Source organism: Tiliqua scincoides, chromosome 4 (genome assembly GCF_035046505.1).
Source record: "Tiliqua scincoides isolate rTilSci1 chromosome 4, rTilSci1.hap2, whole genome shotgun sequence".
NCBI classification, from domain to species: domain Eukaryota; kingdom Metazoa; phylum Chordata; class Lepidosauria; order Squamata; family Scincidae; genus Tiliqua; species Tiliqua scincoides.
The window spans coordinates 9,078,474-9,099,071 of record NC_089824.1 but is presented as its reverse complement, the minus strand read 5'-3'; the positions used below and the strand labels follow the sequence as shown (position 1 = coordinate 9,099,071).

Here is a 20,598-nt window from a genome sequence, read left to right as displayed (position 1 = left end):
AAGGTAATGGCATTTTGTGAGCCACATGACCACAAACTGTTTACGGACGAATGCCAGCTCATCACCTTAGAATGGAGATGAGCACTGTCCTTGGAGTCGGACATGACTAGGCTTAATGTGGGGGGAACTTTTCTTTTCACCTTTACCTTAGTACAAATATTTGCTTTGGGTACTTTTGATTGGTGCTGCTGATAGTTCTTGTAGGACCTACATTTTTCCTAACACTAATGTTTATTGTATCATAAAATTGTTAGGGTGCACTTGGGTGAGAGACTGGGAAGGGGGAGTAGGATGTTGTAAGTGATTCTTATATGGCAGCTGGGCTTGGGCTGACTTGATGCAGCATCAGCAAGTTAATGCTGTAATACCAACAGGGCAGCAAACATGACCAAGGAAATACGAAACACATTGTTGAAAAGATGCTTTCAACTGCCTTGTAGCAGTGTGAATACTTCTTCAGTGAGCTAGATATATGCATCTTTTTCACATATTTTCTAAATGACTAGGGCCATGCTAGAACAGCAGCAGAGATAAACCATGAAAGATGAATGATTTCCTGTCCCCTCCCAGATCTTGCACAAGATCTTCATTATTACTTTGTGGTCATACCTCATCAACTGTTCTTACACTCCTGCCTTTGATCCTTGCTTTTCTAACTTGACCATCCTCAACCATTTGAAGGTCTGCTGCCCCTTCAAATGATTTCTCTTTTCTTGCTGCCACTTATACTTGGAATTGTTTTACAGAACAGTTGTGTGAGGCTTCATAGAAATCCTTTCTTAAACCCCATCTTTTCCATTGTAAGTAGGGATCAGCTTTCATGGAAACTCTTTTTCCAGATTACAAGGAAGCATGCAAAGGTGAAAGTGTTTCTCAGCTTAATGTAGGTTCTGTGATAACTTTATTTTGATTTGCTATATACAGTAGCATATGCAAGGAGGTATGTCCATTTATATATAGTGTTTGTTGAGCTTCATGCAAGTTCAGCACTTGGTATAGAAGAGAGCTCTCTAAGGTACAAAAGCTTACTGTCCTTAACTGACTGGCTTTCTCAATTGCTCTGTGCATTTCATACAGATGGTATTTCCTTGCTTACCTTGTTGCTGTGGCTTGCAGAAGGCTTCTGTCATCCCTTCTGGGAGTAACACCAAATGACAAGTTATGTGGTCAACCTTTAAAGGATCAGTAAATGAAATATTCATAAGTAAAAGGTCAAACTTAATGAAACTTCATGAAAGCTGTTATTTCATGTCCTGTCCAGCTGTTAGGTACTTGGATTTTTATACAACTTGGAGCATATTGGTACAACAAAATTGTCTTGATTATGACTTGTGTACTACAGCCCATGTTTGCTACCTGATCTAATATTATGCTACATCTCGATTTGTGTTCTGATGTACCAGCCTGGCTACCAGCAACATGTGTGCTGTTTGCTCTTGCAGAAGAGCAAGAGCAAAAAGAGCAAGAGCAAAGTGCTCTATGCCCAGCAGAAGAGATAACAGTCTTAACAGACTAGACTGGTGAATAAGATGTGTTCAGTGGGTTTCATGCTTTAATAAAGTCGCCTAAACCCAAGTGCAGTCTGGTATCTTCTTGGGGGGGGAGGGTAAATAGAATGCCAGATGAAGGTCACTTGTCTTATGTACTCCCTGAGGCATCTGGTGGGCTGCTGTGAGATGCAGGAAGCTGAACTAGATGGGCCCTGGGCCTGATCCATCCAATGTTCTTAGAAGCTGCTTCAACATTTAACCCATTTAGGGCACAATCCTAACATGCTTTCCAGCACCTACATAAGGGCAATGCAGCTTCGAAGTAAGGGAACAAACATTCCCTTGCATTGCCGAGGCCGCCTTGACTGCCACTTAACTGTAGGATGCAGCACATGTCCCATTGGCACAGCTGTGCCAGTGCTGGAAAGTTGGTTAGGATTTGGGCCTTAATCTCTTGTTTCCTGTAGTTCAGCCTAGTCAGATCAAAGCTGTTGCAGAAATGGGCTTGACAACTTTTGCCTGAAATCTAGATTTTGTGTGGTGATGATCAAGGGGAGGGAAAAGCTAAGTAGCTAATGGCAGAAGGGAGAGAAGAACAATATGGCGGAGACTGGAAGGTCACTATTTGAGCTACATGGTTTGATCTATAAAGTATTATGTTTCAGCTCTAGGCATAAGCAACTTGTAGCCTAAGATTGAGGCAACATACCATTTGACAGCAAAGCATGTGGACTACATCTATGTTGGGCTCTGTATCGGATGTTTTTGATCCAGAGGAAGAGAGGCATGTGATGAAGCCACTTCTGTATGCATATCTGAATATTTTTGGATTGGGGCACCTACTAAAAGAAGCCTGTAAGATCTGATAATTGTATTTCTCTTTCCATTGCTTCCTTTGCAGTCATTGTTCTACTACAGTCCTCCCTACATTGACTGCCAATAGGTCATTTTCAGTTTGTGTCAAGCTTAAAATCTGAATTTAAACGTTGATGCTAATTGCCTATTGCCGTTCTCTGCCTAGCCTGGTACATACAGCCATCTCATTGGTCAAGAAACATCAAGGGCTTTTTGTTCACCATGAGGAACAGCAGCTGTCTTTGTACAAAATGGGATTTTGTTCAGAGCTGCTACTCATACTTGGTGAAAGTTAGGACTGGAGACACTGCCCTTTCTAAATGCTGTTCTGTGCTTCTCCTAGGTTATATCTGTACAATCATAATTTTGTCCCATAGTGTGATAACACCAGGAGGATAAACAAGGCATTGAATTTTCACACAAGAAAAGGAAATGGGTTTTATAATGTGTGCAGGCTGAACAGAACTAATCTTCTTTTGGACCATTGCTTTAGCTAATCGCTAAACTGTCTTCATTTAGTTCCTTGCAGGGTTCTAATTGGTGACCTCTCCAGTCTGATAATTGTAGGAGATAACTGGTCCAGACCAGCTTACCTAAATGGGTCTGTGCAATTAAAATTGAGAAATACAGCTTAGTCTGGTCTTGCTTGAAGGCATTCAGTTGGACAGCACTGGTCAGCAGTAATCATCTTCATGCTAAGTCCTGCTGCATCAGGCCAGTGTCTCATCAAATCCAGCCTTTAGTTTCTCACAGTTGCCCAGAAGCAGGAGTGAAAGGTCTTTGCCACCATTGCTTCTCCAAATGGTATTCTTGAGGCAATAACCATGAATTTGTCTCATTCTCTGTTTAAAGTAATGCAAGCTGGTAAGCACTACCACATCTTGTTCCGAAGAATGCCCCCAATTATATGCTGCATAAAGAGCATGGCACACAATTTCTGTTCTAAAATTCCAACCAGTCAGTTTCTAAGCTCTTGATGTATTTGAATTTTTGTGTGTGTACCTATTGAAGGAGTTGAGCTTTTTCTTAACTCTTGAAGTTTATAAATTTGAAAATGACTTGAGATCCCCCCATGTTTTCAAATAGCTGTAGACTAGAGAAAGCATAAGACTAGTTGTGTTGTGCTGTTTCCACTACCATGGTAGAAAGGCTTTCTGGTCCTAAGAGCTATAAGTGATGTGCAATCAAAATGTTGCCCTAGCATTCTATATACTTCCAGCAGATAGATATAGGTGCCTCTTACTCTGTTTGGACAGTTTCACACTGCTGTAAATAAGCCCAAATTCATAGAACTTAAATGAATATCTTCCCCCTGTGCTGAATGAATTGTAAGCCCCTTGTGGCAGAGACCTGTTCTTATATCTTGTAAAATGCCATGCACATAGATGGCACCAAATTATCTTTAGGTTCACTCCTAAAATAGTGTGAATGTAATGCATGTACCAGTAGGATACTGCAAACATTTAGTCAAGGGACTGTGATTTGCATATAGCTCTGTTCTGAATGTTTACCTCTGTGAAATGGCACTTAAGAATGTGTCCAGGACTCTGTCACCCTGATGGATTAGCTATTGTGTAACTAGAGATGATTCCAGTATGGTTTTTGATGTGCAATCCTGCTCCCCTGCTTTTTGTTTACTACTGCACATAACTGCCCTTGAGGAATTCTTTAAATTGGCAGTAATTTTGCTTCATGTAAACTAGAACTTAACTCTTTGTGGGTAGGACTAATGATCATCTTAGATTTCAGTGACTAAAGGTGATTTTAATTGTGTTGTGGCTTATGTGTATTTGTGTCTTTAGTTCCTAATTGAAGATACCTTAGCATGTGATCAGGCCACTTAGGAGTTCTCTTAACTTTGATCAATCAAACTTCTGTTTAGGCAGGTCTTATGCTGATTATGTGGCTGTTATGTAAAATATATATAAATTGGTTTGAGAGCAGTTTTTGAAAAGCAGGTTTTCCATTACTGAATTTAATAAATTCAGAAATGTATTAGTCCACCCAGTAGGTGCCCTTACAATCCAAGAGTGTTTTAAAATACCCTGGTAGCTTAAACATTGTAGTATTATATGGATCAGCAAAAGCCCCAGCGGGGTCCTTTAGATGTACTTGTGGGAGAAAGGTAAGAAGAGAATGGATGAGTCCCATTCTGAACCAAAACTTGACTGTGTGCATGGCACAAAAGCAAACAACGGAGATATTGGGAAATCTTTGTCATTGCCACTCAGTTTGCTTACCGAGTGTCTAGGCTATTGCAGTAATCCAGTTTTTCTGGGGATGGGGGGAAAATCCTTAAGATGGTAGGTGTCTGAGTTCAAGTTCTTCTGATGTTAGCAATGCTTAAGATAGAAGTTGCACATCCCTCTACATTTAGTTACTTCCAGATTTTAGCCACTTGTGCCGTTTCTGTCACAAAGAACAAGAGTGTTGGGGTTTGGTTATTAAAGTCTTTAACAGAACTCTGTAGTTCAGAGGCTAATTCTGTTCCCCATGCATGTTTAATGTGGTTTGTAAACAGTATTACATGGTAAGTCACTAAGGGTGTAACCCTAACCCACTTTCCAGCACTCACATAAGGGCAATGCGACTCTGAGGTAAGGGAGCGAACATTGACGAGGCCTCTGTGACTGCCACCCAACTGCACATGCCCCATTGGCACTGTTATGTCAGCATTGAGAAGTTGGTGAGGATTTGGGCCTAAGTTGTGTTGAAAACAAAACATACTGCTCAAAATTACATGTGGGGGTCTTGTATTTAAATACTGCTCCAGGAAGAAAAAAAAATACTGCATACAGAAAATTACCATGGGAAGACTAACATTTTTTAGAAGAGAGCTGTTTTCTTTGAGTTGTGCAATGCAGAATTCTTGAAATTTGCACCCCTTGTTCAATTACCGGGTTAATGAAAAAAAAATATAGTTGAATATCCAGTGCTTTTTTTGTTAAAAAAAAAAAAAAAGGTGCAGGAACTCACAACTTGTTAAGCTATTTTATTTATTTATTTATTTATTTATTTATAAACCATTTTTTATAGGAGAAATAATAAGATACAACTAGACGTAGTCAATAACTACACACACGTCCATCCCATGTGAGCTCCCTGATAGCAAAAAGCACTCCTGCCACAGCTGGAGTGAAACATAAAGGGGTGCGAAAGACCTGGCAGGGATCAGGTCTACCCCATCACCCATTGGGAGTGTCTGCCTTGGACCTTTTAGGCTCTCAGTCTCTTGTGCTGAGATAGGGAGGGCTCCAAATACAGGATCCCCCCAAGAGTCTTTGATTATGTGCATGCATGTATCTCCTCCTCCCTCTTCAGGGAGGAGGTTTCAGAACACCTGCCCAGGCTGGTAACTGCTGCTGTAGCTCCTGGAGTGAGCCCCCTGCTGGAGGCTGTGGGTTAAGTCCTACCTGGGACTTAAAAAAAGGCCAAAAAAAGCCTGCCTGGGACTGAACTTTAAGGAGTTTTGCAGCCTCAACTGGCCCCCCTTTTGGCAACTGGCAACCAACCTTTATATTTTGCAGCCATGGAGCACCTCCCCACCTGAAGAAAAAATTATTCCTCATGGGGATTTGAACCCCCAACCTCTGGCTCCACAGACTAGCACTTTAGAAATTGAGCCATAGGAACTCTTAGACTCAAAGTGTTTGGAACTAATACTTGAGGTGTTGATGGCCACCAGCTGGGTTCAAGACCTTATATATTAGTTCTGAGCACTTTGACTACAGGAGTTCTTATAGCCCAATGGAGAGGGTATATTCCTATTAAATGCTTTGTTCCTGACGTAGTTGAATGTGCTGACAACAAAATCACACAACAATCATCAATGGAAATCACATTTACCCATGGAGGTCTGGGTTTGGTGTCATACTCAAAATTGAAGTGGAAAAACACACTACAGGCTGATCCAACTTCGATGTATTGTCCATACAGCAAGTCAAAATGAGGCTCAGTAGTGTGTGTGGCCTCCACATGCCTGTATGACCTCCCTACAACACCTGGGCATGCTGATGAGGTGGCGGATAGTCTCCTGAGGGATCGCCTCCCAGACCTGGACTAAAGCATCCTCCAACTCCTGGACAGTCTGTGGTGCAATGTGGCGCTGGTGGATGGAGCGAGACATGATGTCCCAGATGTGCTCAATTGGATTCAGGTCTGGGGAACGGGCGGGCCAGTCCATAGCATCAATGCCTTCATCTTGCAGGAACTGCTGACACACTCCAGCCACATGAGGTCTAGCATTGTCTTGCATTAGGAGGAACCCAGGGCCAACCGCGCCAGCATATGGTCTCACAAGGGGTCTGAGGATCTCATCTCGGTACCTAATGGCAGTCAGGTTACCTCTGGCGAGCACATGGAGGGCTGTGCGGCCCCCCAAAGAAATGCCTCCCCACACCATTACTGACCCACTGCCAAACCGGTCATGCTGGAGGATGTTGCAGGCAGCAGAACGTTCTCCCTGGCGTCTCCAGACTCTGTCACGTCTGTCACATGTGCTCAGTGTGAACCTGCTTTCATCTGTGAAGAGCACAGGGCGCCAGTGGCGAGGTTGCCAATCTTGGTGTTCTCTGGCAAATGCCAAACGTCCTGCATGGTGTCGGGCTGTCAGCACAACCCCCACCTGTGGACGTTGGGCCCTCATACCACCCTCATAGAGTCTATTTCTGACCATTTGAGCAGACACATGCACATTTGTGGCCTGCTAGAAGTCATTTTGCAGGGCTCTGGCAGTGCTCCTCCTGTTCCTGCTGGCACGAAGGCGGAGGTCCTAATGCTGGGTTGTTGCCCTCCTACAGCCTCCTCCACATCTCCTGGTGTACTGGCCTGTCTCCTGGTAGCGCCTCCATGCTCTGGACACCACACTGACAGACATAGCAAACCTTCTTGCCACAGCTCGCATTGATGTTCCATCCTGGATGAGCTGTACTACCTGAGCCACTTGTGTGGGTTGCAGACTCAGCTTCATGCTACCACTAGAGTGACAGCACCGCCAGCATTCAAAGGTCACCCAAACAGCTAGAAAGCATAGGGACTGCGAAGTGGTCTGTGGTCACCACCTGCAGAACCACTCCTTTATTGGGGGTGTCTTGTTACTTGCCTATGATTTCCACCTGTTGTCTACTCCATTTGTGCAACAGCATGTGAACTTGATTGTCAATCGGTGTGGCTTCCTTGGTGGACAGTATGATTTCGCGGAAGTGTGATTGACTTGGAGTGACATTGTGGTGTTTGAGTGTTCCCTTTCTATTGTGGAGAGTGACAAAATTAAGTTGCATGTAGATTTGTTTACTATGTAAACAAAGAACAAGATTTGTTTAGTGTCTTGGGCCAGTGCTGTTTGGGATGGGTGATGTCTTTGGATTAGAAAATATCAGACATTTTTTTGTTGCAAATTCCTGTTCCACTGAGGACTGGACCACAAGCAATTGGGTTTAGGAAGCCAGAGCCGCTGACTTCAGCAGGCTGTAACAACTATACATTAGGCGATCCAGAAGCAGATAATGTAATCTAAGACAAACAGAGGTTAGGTTCTATAAACCACAGTTGAAAATTAGGAACAAGTATAATCTATAGTAGATAGTAGGTCACTTTCCAGAGGCAGTAGGTGGGGATTATACAGAGCAGAAACAAGCCTAGTCAAGTTCCACATCAGTGAGACATACATCTCGGTTTGATGCTCTTAGGCTGGGTTTTATAAGGCTCCTTCATGGCATCCTTGAAGTTTGAGTGGTAAAGTGGCTTGTATTACATCTGTCATGTTAGTATTGCTATCTGGAGCCAGTCATGGGCAAAAAATTTGAAATTAACTCCAAGGTAGAGGTACAATTAGTATGGGAATCAGTGTCCAAGGTGATCTTGAATGTTCTAGATGGGATTGCACACTCTATGAAGGACCACATCTGAGTTTGAGAGGGATTTTGGACCTACGTTTGGCCATGGATGTAATGGCCAGAGGATCTTTCCACAGTTTATGCTGGTCTGACAACTGCAGCTATTTTTGATCTGTCAGACCTGGCTATAGTTATCAATATGCTGGGTATGTCAAGAATGGATTGCTGTAACTCCCTTTATGTGGCCCTTGAAGGCTACCTGGAACCTTAGCTCATACAAAATGCAGCTGTATGAGTTCTGACTGGCACCAGGTTGTTTGGTCACCTTGCCTGAATTATACCAGCTTCGCTGGTTGTTGGGTAGTCTCTGAAATTAAGGTTTGTGCTCAAATCCAGTTTGCTGGAAAAAGGTCTCTGAACTAGGGTTTGATTCAACTCCCACAGACCATACCCTTGTGATTTAAAGCAGCATTAACCTAAAGATTTACTTCCTGATGATGCAATATATCAAAGTTATGGTGAATAAAATGACTTCCTAAAGCAAAACTTAATTATTCAATCCTGGAAACGTCTTTCCCAGATTAAGGGACAGTCCATATGTCTTTCTCCATTTGTGTCTTTTCATCTTGGAGTAAACTATCTGCACAATGCTGAGAAGTCTTTGAATTTTGTGATCACTACCTTTGTATGGATCATTCAAGTACTGTATTATAAGTGTGGAGTTCGGTTTTGAGCAAATTACATTTGAAGCCAACTGCTGAAAAATTCACATGTTCATTGGCAGTTCCTTCCCAGGTCTATGAGATTATTTGCCTTTGGGTATTGATGGAGGTAATTATAGTAGCAAACTGCACCTCCTCCCTTGTGCATCACTTTAATATTGCCTGAACACTTTTGTTGCCCAGAACATTAATAGAAATAACATGGCTGACATAGTAGTCCTCTCACAGGAAGATTAATTCTACTTTGAGATTAAAGTAAAATGAATCTACTTTTCCATTATCTAATGCACTCAATGACATTATGTTCTGTCATGTGGGTTCACGGGGAAACAATCCTTGCTTAGTCTACTCTGCTCTGAATAAAATACTGTAATTCCTCCACTGACATGAGTTCCTGGACCATTAAACACCCTGTCCATGATCTGGGAACATGGGATTTTAATCCTTAGTATTATCAGAAATCTTAATCACATGCTTATCTATTATTTCTGAGCTAGGAGACTACAGTGGTACACAAAGCCAAGTAGTAGAGAATGTAATCTAGGGATTTACAGAAGGCAAATCCTCCTACTCATTTGACCTTGAAAATGTGATTGGATTTTCTCATTGGTTTGGCTTGCATCCCCAATTATGTTAACATACTATATACTAGAAATGGAACTCCAGTGAATTCAAGAACTTTTATGTTAATATATGGTGCTCATGGTCACCTAAACAAGCAAAAGTAAGAAAGGCAAAATGCCACCTCTGGTATTTATATTGTGGTCATCAATGTGAGTCCACACTCTCTAGAATCTCTCATCCAGGTAAGAGTGGGCAGCTTGTAGCTCCAAGGTCATGCATGAGCCCCAAGGTGCTCTGTTACAGTCCTCTCCATTTAGAATTTCTATTTAAAGGGTTGGTGTAATGTGGTGAGTAAGAGATGGTGTAGTGAATCAGATTTCCCTGGTTGGAATCTTACCTCTGTCATATTCACTAGTTGCCTAGTCGTTCTTCCTCAGCTGGAGTGTTCCAGCTGCAATATAGAGAATGCTTACATTGCTGGGATATTTAAAGAATAGCATCAAGATGATGCACCTGAAATACTTTGCATAGAAAGTAATATACAAATGTTCAGTATCATTATAAAGTAGTGGAATTCTGTGCACCTTGTGAAAGCCAGACTTCAAACTTGTCATTCATGGCTGCAAGAAGTTTTTGTTGTCAAATCCAGAGTTGGAGACCTTGGGGTAGAGTTGCATAGCCAGATTAGAATAAAACTTTGTGACATGTTAATTTGCATGGTTTTTTGTTTTTTTTACAAATGGGTCCCCGTTGTTTGGCTCCCCAGCTGGCCTATGGTATTAAGCATTTATTTTTGTTTCTTGTATGGTCTTTCCAACTGGTTCTGTGCTTGTGCAAAACCAGTTTCAGGGTGTCATAGAGCTCTAGCCGGGGAACTGCTTGCCTTTCCTCCCCCTCCTGCTGATTTCTCTCTAGCAGTAGAGTGGGCATCTGCCAGCTCATCTTAGTACTTGGTCAGCTGCAGCCATAATTTGCATAAACAAACCTATCTTATACTGAGTTGGACCATTAATTCATCTAGCTTAGTACTGGTCTCCACAGACTGTTTTTTCCTCTTTCTCCACTGGAAAGGCTGAGAGATCCTGAGACCTTCAGCATTCAAAGCAGGTGCTCTGCCCTCTGAGCTGATGCCTCTTCCAGTGTGCTGAACCACTCAAGAAAACCAGAAAATGATTTGTGGGAGGTAGCCAATCTCAAAAACATGGAGAACTTGTTTGAGCTGAACTATGAGCCACGGGAAATCACTGGCCTAACAAGTAAAAATCACTGGCCAGGGGAAATCACTGGCCTAGCAAGTAAAAATAAGCTCCTTCTTAAATAACATATGTTATCAGCTGTAAGGTATCCATTAATAGTTCCGCGTTTTTAGAAATGGATTCCACTTGGGTGGTTCTGTAACAAAGCTTAATGAACAGAACACTAGGTATATTTTGTTGCTTTTTGTATTTCTGTGTGTATGGGAGAGAGACTGGGGCTATTTTGGTTATGTTAAAGTACAGAGTTGGTAAAATCGTAACACTTATAGGAATTGGCAGTACCATACTCACTTGACTTTGAACAATGGTCTTGCTACTAGTGTGCCAATTAAATGTTTTCTTCAAATGAGTAGCCAATAAAATGCATGGTGGCTTAGGGCACTCTTAAGCCTCAGCACTTAAGGCCACCCCTGTATCAACCTGCTATATGGGAATAACTGATCTGCTTTTGAGTTATCAGGGTTATTGAGGCAATGCTTGCAAAATGCTGTGTATGCATGAAGTAGCATGAAGTATACATGTTATATAAATGCTTATTGTGAATGTGCTTAATGCCAATGTACTGCCACTAGTACAGAGTAGGTTTATTTCATATTGATACTTTTGTGGAACTTGACATATCCAGAGACTAAAGAGGCACTTTGAATTTAACAAAGATTTGGGAGAAAGCAGAACAAATGATGGCTAAATATACTCTATGTGGTAATGAATATTCACTGTGTCAGTGTCATTAATGAGATACTTAGGAAGACTATGTTCAGGTTTAGTCGTTAAACTGGGAAAAGCTATCTGAGAATAATTGACTTGTAGTATTCAAGAAAACAAGAAATCCTTTTTCTAACCTGAAATGGTGAAGGTTCTAATGTTGGTAACTTTCATTTCCTTTTGGGAATGTATGTATAGAGTCCTGAATGAGGGCCATTCTCATTAAAGTCAAGGTACTGAATGTCTTGCTGTTAAAGTGGTCAGACAAAGGAAGTACTTCACGAACATGTCACTTAACACACTTAGAATTCACAATGCTAGAATTGTCTGTAGCTGTGTGTGTAATGTCTGAAGCTTCTGGTTTAGGTGACTTCTTAGAAGAAAGACATGTCTCTATTGTAGGGATGTATTTCATCAGTGGTCATAGAATCATAGCGTTGGAAGGGTCGTAATAGGTCATTAGTCCAACCCCCTACCTTAGTCAGGAAAACCGCTTAGATTATGGTTGTAACTAAATGGAATCTCTGTACACAGGCGTATATAACAGATGCAAGGTTCAATCTAGGAATGGGTATCATTTTCTAGTTAAGTTTGTTCCCTTTCCAGGAATGAGTGCTTGTTATGTAGGCAAATCAGTATCTTTGATCTGTGCTCTAGTTTTTAATTTCACAATTCTACCCTGCTGTGAGTCAGTTAAGACTTCAAAAGTGGCATCTGGTGGGCCATTGAGATACAAGAAGCTGGACTAGATGGGCCTTTGGCCTGATCCAGCAAGGCTTTTATGTTCAATTGTCATGAATGTGTCTAGTCCACTTTAAAATGTTGTGACAAATCTGCCCTTCTGAGAGCTCATGGTGGGGACTACCAAAAGGGTTTATGCAGGTGTGAGGAGAGTAAGTTTATTTGTAGCCAAGATTTTCCTGAATCTATTATGTGTTGGTTCCTTTTAATCTAGAGGTGACTAGGTAGAGCGCCCCAGGAAGAAAGAACCTCTTGTCTGCCTGAGTCAGGTGTTGGGTATTACATGTTGCCTTGGATCAGGCTTGCAGAAACTAATCTGATCAAAAACATAAGCTTGTAGTAATGCCTGTATTTCAGAAAGTTTTAAAACATAGCCAGACTAAGAATATATAAAGTACATATATATTCTGTTGATGATGCAGCACACAAGGTAAAGTTAAAAAACTAGTTATCTGGGAGCATTTTTCCTGTTCACTGTTCTCACTCAGTTTCAAGCAACTGTGTTTTCTTCTTTAAGAGTATGTTGACAATCTTTCCAGTTTGTGATGGTGATGTACTTTCTAGTTAGGCATATTCTTATTTGCAATCACAGGAAACTGTTGTCTCTAGAAAATAACATGAATAGAGGATAAAGAACACACAGTACAGAGACTTAATGTCAGCCCTTCCCCCAATTCTGCTATTATATTTTTAAAAAACATGTGAATGTGAGGATTAGCAACTGCAAGTTCTGGTAAAAGCAGGTATACACTGGCTATACTTTGCTTTCGGTTTTCTGTGTTCAGGCAATGCAAGTAAAAATCCTGAGAACCATTACTGTGTTGTATGAGAACATTGGTTTGAAATGATTCGGGAAACTAATTTCAAAACAAATTATGTGTTTTGTTACAGAAATTGAGAAATTTCAAAAAGGAGAAGAAAAGGAAGAAGAAAAATATATTGATGTTGTGATTAATAAAAATATGAAACTGGGACAAAAAGTATTAATTCCAGTCAAACAATTTCCCAAGGTAAGTTGAAGTTCTCTAATTTTGAATTGGAAATGGTTGTTGTGCATATCTTGGTTGATTCAGTGGGTTTGGTCATTGTGAATTATATCATGAACTGTGTTAGATTCCTTTAGCAATGTGTCTGAGAAATTCTTGATGTCTTTCTAAAGGAATCGGATTCATTTCATTTTGCTGGTACTAACCCTTGCAATTTAAACTTAACTCTCAGACATGTGGCTGTTCTGCTGCCTTAAACATCAGTAGCCTAGCAAGCTTATTTAAATAGTGGAGACAGACTCAAATACAAGTGTGTGCTGGTATCCATGGGGGTTCTATTTCAGGACCCCCTGTGGTTAAGCAAGACTGAGGATAACTGGGGATGCCCCAACCCCCTGGTTGGGTCTGGAGGCTTTTCAGAGCCTCACAGAGGTCTCAGGAAATAAAGAGAAGCCGGGGGCCCCAAACTCCTCTTGCCTGCAGAGGTAGCACATGCATGCATGTGGCGGTGTCCTGCGGACCCAATGCACAATAGGATCCGTGGATACAGTGGCCTCCCTTTTCGCATATTTTACTAAACTGATACAGTCAGATGCACACTTAGTATTGAGATGCAAAATATATCATCTTCTACAAGTTCAGAAAGCAGCTGTGACATTTCAGCAGTTCTTTAAATCTAATCTTGATGAAAACAAACCTGACTTGGAAATCTGGCAACTCTAGCCCTAGGCTATTGCAAATGTATTAGTGTAACCTAATAAATATTGTAGCTAAATAGATTAACTTGCTTAGGTTAACCTTCATAAAGAGGACAGTATGCTGTCCTTGGTTAATTCTGTTGTTCTTATTAAATTTATAAAGGTATGGGAGTGCCTCGATCAGGTTTTCATCATGAACTGAAGATCATTTGCTATTTGAATCTGAATATGTACTAAAGTGGTCTGAGGATCAATGATTGTAGAAAACTAAGTGACTTTTTTCTAAACATCACTGCTAAGGGCCAGAGCAGGTGCTTGACAATCCTAATGAGTTTATGAGAGGATGTGGGGTCAGTGGTGGCCTTAGCACCTGTCTAGAATCTCATGCAAATACTGGCTGAACTGGTTCTCCTTGGGGTCTAGATCTGTGATTGTGGCAGCCCCTTTAAGCAAGCATTTGCATCTGAACTGGAACCTAAGAGAATGGTTGCTAAAATTCTTGCTATGATATTGTTGTTCAGGGCAGCTGTATTCATAGTGCAACTATCAGTAGAGTTGCTATGTATGTTTACTGAGAAGTAAATCATACTACATTCATTGGGGCTTGTTTTCTAGTAAGTTTGAAGTGCAGCCTAAAACTATTTTAGATCATGAGAAGTTTTTTCCAGTTTTATCCCTGGATTGCTCCAGAGGATAAACTGGGCTGAGGTCTGAAGTTACTTAGAATCAAATGAAATCCACCTTACAAGTCGCACCAGTGTCTCCTGATGATGCATGTTGTCTTTCTATGGTGAGAGGTAGCATGAAGCTGGAGAAAGTGTGAGCCCCAAGGCCTGTCCCTGATCTTTCTCAGGGCTCGAAGAACATCCAAAACAGCTCTCCATGGGAAAAAATGAAGCAATTTTTGTAGGGCTCAAGAGCTTAATTTAGGAATAATTCTGCATGATCATGTGACTTCCCTAAACTTCTCCAAATTTCTCTCTGGTCATGCCTTGAATTCCTTAGCATATGCAAAGTTATGGCGAATGTATTCTGCAGATGTTAGCTCTCAAACCTGGAGTAAATTGAATTTCAGAATGGAAGGAGGGCAAAACAGGATTTCCTAAGGATCTGCATTGGGACCAGAGATTATTGCTGTATGACACGTTCATATATGATTGAGAGTAAGGCAGCCACATAACTGAAGGAGTATCTATGTTGTGAACTTAAAACTGTGGTCAAATCATTTTAAGCATTAGGGTTTCTCCAAAGAATTCTAGGACTTGTAGTTTGATGGTAATGACAGTTATGCTCAGCCAAATCACAATACTACAATTCCCAGTTATCTGCTAAACCAGTTTAAGCCTGTGGAATGTTGCCTGTTATCTGTGTTATGTTTTTTACATATGTTTTTACATGAGCCATTAGTTTGATTTTCTCTGTAAACCACTTTGTGAACTTTCTGTTGAAAAGCAGTGTGTGTATATACACTGTTAATAATGTTGTACTTATTACTAGTCTGTATCAATAGACATGTTGTTGTTGGACACCACTGGAAACTTATTTCTGGCCTCTTTGGTTTTAGTTGTTATGAATGCTATTGACACCTGAAGGAATGAATATGTTAATGAAATGAAAGCTGCTCTTCATTTTAGGGCAAGCATGTTTGGATTCTGTTTTTGCAAGTAAACCAGTTTCTCTGCCATCTGATGCCTCCTAGTAATAAGAGTCAAATGAACAGGGGTATCATCATTGATACCAGGGGAAGGCATGTTCAACAGCTGCAATTATGCATTGGAATCTATTTTAGGTCAGTGATTTTAAGCCTTTCATCTCAAGGCACACTGATAAGGTACTAAAACTATCAAGGCACGCCATTAACTTTTGACAATTAACAAGGCACACCATGCTGTTGGTGGGGGGGCTCACATTCCCAATGACTCTCCCCCAAACTCCCATGGCACACCTGCAGACTGTTCACAGCACACCAGTGTGTTATGGCACAGTGGTTGAAAATGGCTGTTTTAGATTGTAAACACTATTTGGTTATAATTATGTGGGAAGAGCCTCATTATTACTGGGTATGTTCTAAAAAATGAAGAGTTCTTGACATTCCAAAATTGCTTGCATCTAGGAACAGAACTAAAATTTAATACTTCCTAATTGATATTTTGGGCCTATATGAAATGCCTTCAGATTTATATCTGCAAGTAGCTACTTGACATTGTGGAATAGATTTTATGCGTTGCTTACTGTAAATGAATAATCCCTCATTTAGGAATGCACTGTAGATTTATTTATTGCTTTCCCTTAATAGCATACCTGGCTGTGTATTTCAGATTGCTCTGTTACTGCGAAATAAGCCTTGTAATCATTAAATCATGCCAGGCTTTGACATATATTGACCACTGTTCCATTAAACTGAAAAGAAGATCTTTATGCAATAACTATGGAGCACAATTTTAAACTATGTTTTTAATAAAATGAGAGAATTGTTGACAAGGCATTATTGATGTCTGATTTTTTTAAAGTGTTTTTACTAATTGTCTGATGCTGCATATACACACACAGAGCAAAATTCTGGCTTAATAGTAATAGCAGTTACTTGGAGAATCCTGGTAATTAAAGCTTACTCGTAGCAATGAAATTTATTTTTCTATAATTTAACTCCATGGAAACATCATGGCAACTAAGAACTTATGCAGATATAACTGTAGACTGGCCATTAATTAAATTAAAACATGAGAAGCAGTCTGTAGGATCTGCCTTAACGTCTCCACATTTGTTCCTGAATTCACCTTCCTCACTTTATAGCTTTTCATTTGGCTGACAATCTTGATCAAATAGAAAGCTAGTTGTAGATGGGTTTTGTTAATCAAGGGGTAAAGTTGGTCAGGTGTAATAAAGAAGGGAAATCTGAGTAAGTTGAGAGGACTGAGTGTACTCTGCCTATCAATAGTAATGGTGCCTTGTATTGTCCAATCTAGTCTTGCTTTCTCTTTGATTCTTTAACTCCATGTCTCCACCATCCACTATTTCTTTAACTCAACATTGGGCAGAAATGGCTCATCTCATTCCAGAGAAACTGGCAATATCACTTCCTGCCCAGAATTTGGACTGCAAGAGGCTTAACTCTTTTTGTACAACTCCTGTGCAATCCCACACTGCATGTCATGGAATATTCCACAAATCTTCCAGTGATGTTCTCTCTCCCTAGTAAATTAGTTTTGCTGCCTTCCCTTGAAGGCTCCTATGTAACTTCAGTCCTCTATGTTGCAGTTGTTGGAGGATCACTGAAATGTTTCTTGACTGCCATCAAAGCACCATTGTGCATGCTTATCCCTCAAATGAAACAATTGTCTGGTCTCTTATATTTTCAGAGACTATTATAAATACAACATTTGCAGTAGAGTAGTTGGTAGGTTGGATTGCCCTGTGTCACATGGTGAGCAGGGTCAAACTTTCCATCATGTGTAGTTAGATTACTAGTACATATTTTGGCATCTACATCAGACAAATGAATGTTCACCATTGAAGTCCTAATGGATTCTATGCACTGTTGCACCCAACTCCTGCAATCAGAGGTCGACTATAGTAGACATCCTAATGGAATGCCAAACATCACTATCTTAACTTGATTGCAGATCCAGTGGCTTCTGGGCCACATGGTATCTATCACAGCAGTCATTGCACTGGTACATGTATATGTTAGGCCCTTACAAAGATGGTTCCTGACAGGGTTCAGATCTTGGGAAACATTCTCAATGCAAGGTCAAGTTTTACATTTCCCAAAGTGGTAGACTTGACTGACTATCCTTTTTGAAGGGTGTACCTTTTCATCATGATGTGCTGATCAAGACTTGCTGTTTGCAGGAATGGGAAGTACATGGAAGTGCTCTAAGTTAGTGTGGTCACAACATCAAAAGGAAATCCTGCATCAGCTTTTTAGAACTGCTGGCCATTTTCAAATCAAGTCCTTCTACAGTTTTTGAAGGTCTGTAGTACAGGTGGACCTTGTATCCATGGGGTTCCATTCCTGGATCCTCTGGATACTAAATCCACACATACTGAAGGTGACCAAAGGTTTCTTGAGGTGCAGGGATGTTCTGAGGCATAGGGAAGCTATCACTGATAGGCACTGCATCAGAACAGTTTCATCCTCCACCACAAGACTGGTATCTTTCTTTGAACTATACAATGCAGTAATATGGTCTACTATACTTTTGAATACTATGCTATGACCACCACACCATCTTCAGGTAATGAACTAAAGCAAGCTACATGTGACTGCACCAGAGGAAGATTTAAGATTTCTATACCACTTTTCTAAGCCAAAGACTTAGGCTTACTTACCTGTTTAGTGGTCATCTGTGCAAATGTATGAGCCACCCAACCATTTCTTCTGCAGCTCTGGTTTCAAGTCCAAGGAATAGCTCCAATAGGCGGAGTTCTTTCCAAGTAGAAAATTTGAAAAGAACCAGGAAGAAGACCTCAAAGAAATTGAAGGATTTGGGATCTTTTCTGTTCATAAAGCACCATGCGTAGAACTTTCCTGTTCAAGTGCAGGGAAAGAATATTGGGCAAAGATCTAGAAACTTCCAAGGTAGACTCTGCTCATGTGTAAAACTCCAAAAATGACATATGCCTGTGCAGATGACCACTCAGTGAACTGTAGTTGCTGGTGTGCTATCTGAGTGCTGAGGTCAGTACCTTTCAGGACCTGGAACTCTCAGGCAAAGAATAAAAACATTATAGGGAGAAGAACTTAATGGCCAGCAGTTTACACCAAATGTATTAAGACTGAAGTGGTAACCTTGACAGTAGGTGACATCAACCATCTCATGGCCCAATCCTGTTGTGCATCACTGGCTCTAGCTGTTGCAAACATCCTGCAAAGCATCAGCAGGAAGGCTTGAGCTATCACACTGGTGCTGAATCCAGGCTGACAAGCCCTGGTAAGTACAGTGCAGAGTAGTGCAGGGGTAGGGGAGGGTGAAACAGAGGTGGAAGAAGGTGTTTCTGGGTGGCGGCAGATAGGGAAGGGGAATTACAGGCCTAGGCAAAGTTGGTGGAAGAGTTCTCTGCCATATCTTAACCCTCCTTCTGGGCTGAAAAACCCCTTGCATAGAGATTTTGCTGGTACAGATCCAAGCAGCCCTATAGGGCAGGCTGGAGTGTTACATGGAGAGACCTTTGGCCTGCTCAATTCCAGCACTGGATGCTGCATGGGCTGTGTGGCCCCACTGTGGCAGCCCTGGTTGAGCTGTCGGCCTGTTGGATATCTCACAGTCACAATTCCATATATATTGGCTGACATGTGATTTTTCAATTTTAATGTTAAGTTATAGTTTTCACTCTCATTGGTAATCGGTTATCTGTCAGCATTAGTATTGACCACAGTGTCTCTTAGCTGTTAAGGAATACGTTCCCTTAATTCTGCATGTTCAAATTGTTTTGTGATAAGGGAGCAGTGCTTCCTCAGGGCTAGTCTTCTGAGCTCACCTCTTCTGCAAATAATATACCAATCACCGTAATCTTTAGAGATTAGTATATATTGTTTGCAGAGTTTTCTCAACAAGGACTTGTAGAATTCAGATTTTCTCTCCAATCTTACCCAGTGTCTAAATGAGCCAAATGAAGAGTGACAATTCAAGAGTCAAGTCAGTTAGCTTTATTGCAGGTTTTTAATCTATTAAATCTGATGGACCCCCTCCTGCTATCACAGGCATGTGGGGTGCAATTTAAAGAGGCTAGAGCTAATCCTAGTGTGGTAAGACATTTCAAGCCTCGTTTATTGCAGTCCTATTGGACTGGTGCACAACTTATCTATTTTTCCAGCCTAGAATGGTTCCCAAAGTAGCTTATGATTACATCAAACATTATACTGCTGTCTGCAGTGATCAAAGTCTTGTTCAAAAAAAGCACTAAACCTGTTTTACAAGTTTAAGGGAAGGAAGGATTAGGTTTTGGAACATAATTTAAGAACAGATCAAAGGCCCATCTAGTGCAGCATTCTGTTTTGTACAGTCACAAACCAGATAACTGCTGGAAGGCCTGCAAGCAAGATGCAAAGGCAGCAACCCTCTCCCACCACTTCTTTCCTGTAGCTGGAGAGCATTGAATAAATCAAGGAACTTAGAGGTAGCATGTAAGCAATTGGACTAAACTTGTCCTGCATGGGTTTTTCTATTTCTCTTCTAAAAGCCATCCAAGCCAATGATCATTACAACATTCTAAGCAGCAAGTTTCAATGATTATCTCTGCATGGTGTGAAGAAGTACTTCCTTTTGTCTGTCTTAAACCTGCCAATCAGTTTCTAGTGGTATATGAGAGAGAGAGAAAAAAAATCTCTGTCCACTTTCTTTGCACCATGCATAACTTAAATATGCTTGTACCAAAGAGCAAATTGCTACAGGAGCCACTTTAGGAACAGGAAGACAGACTCTCCAGGACACAAGCTAAACTAGGCATGATTAGTTACCTGAACACTGCTTTGCTCAGACTTTCTGATTAGAGGCTAACAAACCAACCTTCGTTTATTTTGGATCCATCAACAAATAGAACCTGCTGTGACTTAAAACCCATTTTCTACCGAAGTTGTTACCGCACTGTTTCCAAAGATACATTTGTGTAACAGATTCATCTTTCCTCCAACATGAGGAAAATGTCTTCAGAAAACATTCAAAACATTTCCATAAAACTAGTAAAAATGAGCACTGTGGACTAAATGAATTAAGCTCTTTTTTTTTTTTTGCAGTGCTGTCCATG

The 20,598-nt window shown here is 40.9% G+C and overlaps 1 protein-coding gene across 5 annotated transcripts in view; it reads left to right on the top strand.

Moving 5' to 3' along the window:
- Window positions 1–20,598, top strand: part of KHDRBS3 (KH RNA binding domain containing, signal transduction associated 3) — a 101,091-nt gene that overhangs the window by 21,160 nt on the left and 59,333 nt on the right. For all 5 annotated transcript variants that reach the window (XR_010794357.1, XR_010794358.1, XM_066625240.1 and 2 more), the window contains exon 2: window positions 13,059–13,177. Coding sequence is in view for 3 of the 5 variants with exons in the window: in XM_066625240.1 (XP_066481337.1) it covers window positions 13,059–13,177 (119 nt within the window). In the remaining 2 variants the exon portion in view is untranslated. The remainder of the gene's footprint in view (window positions 1–13,058; window positions 13,178–20,598) is intronic.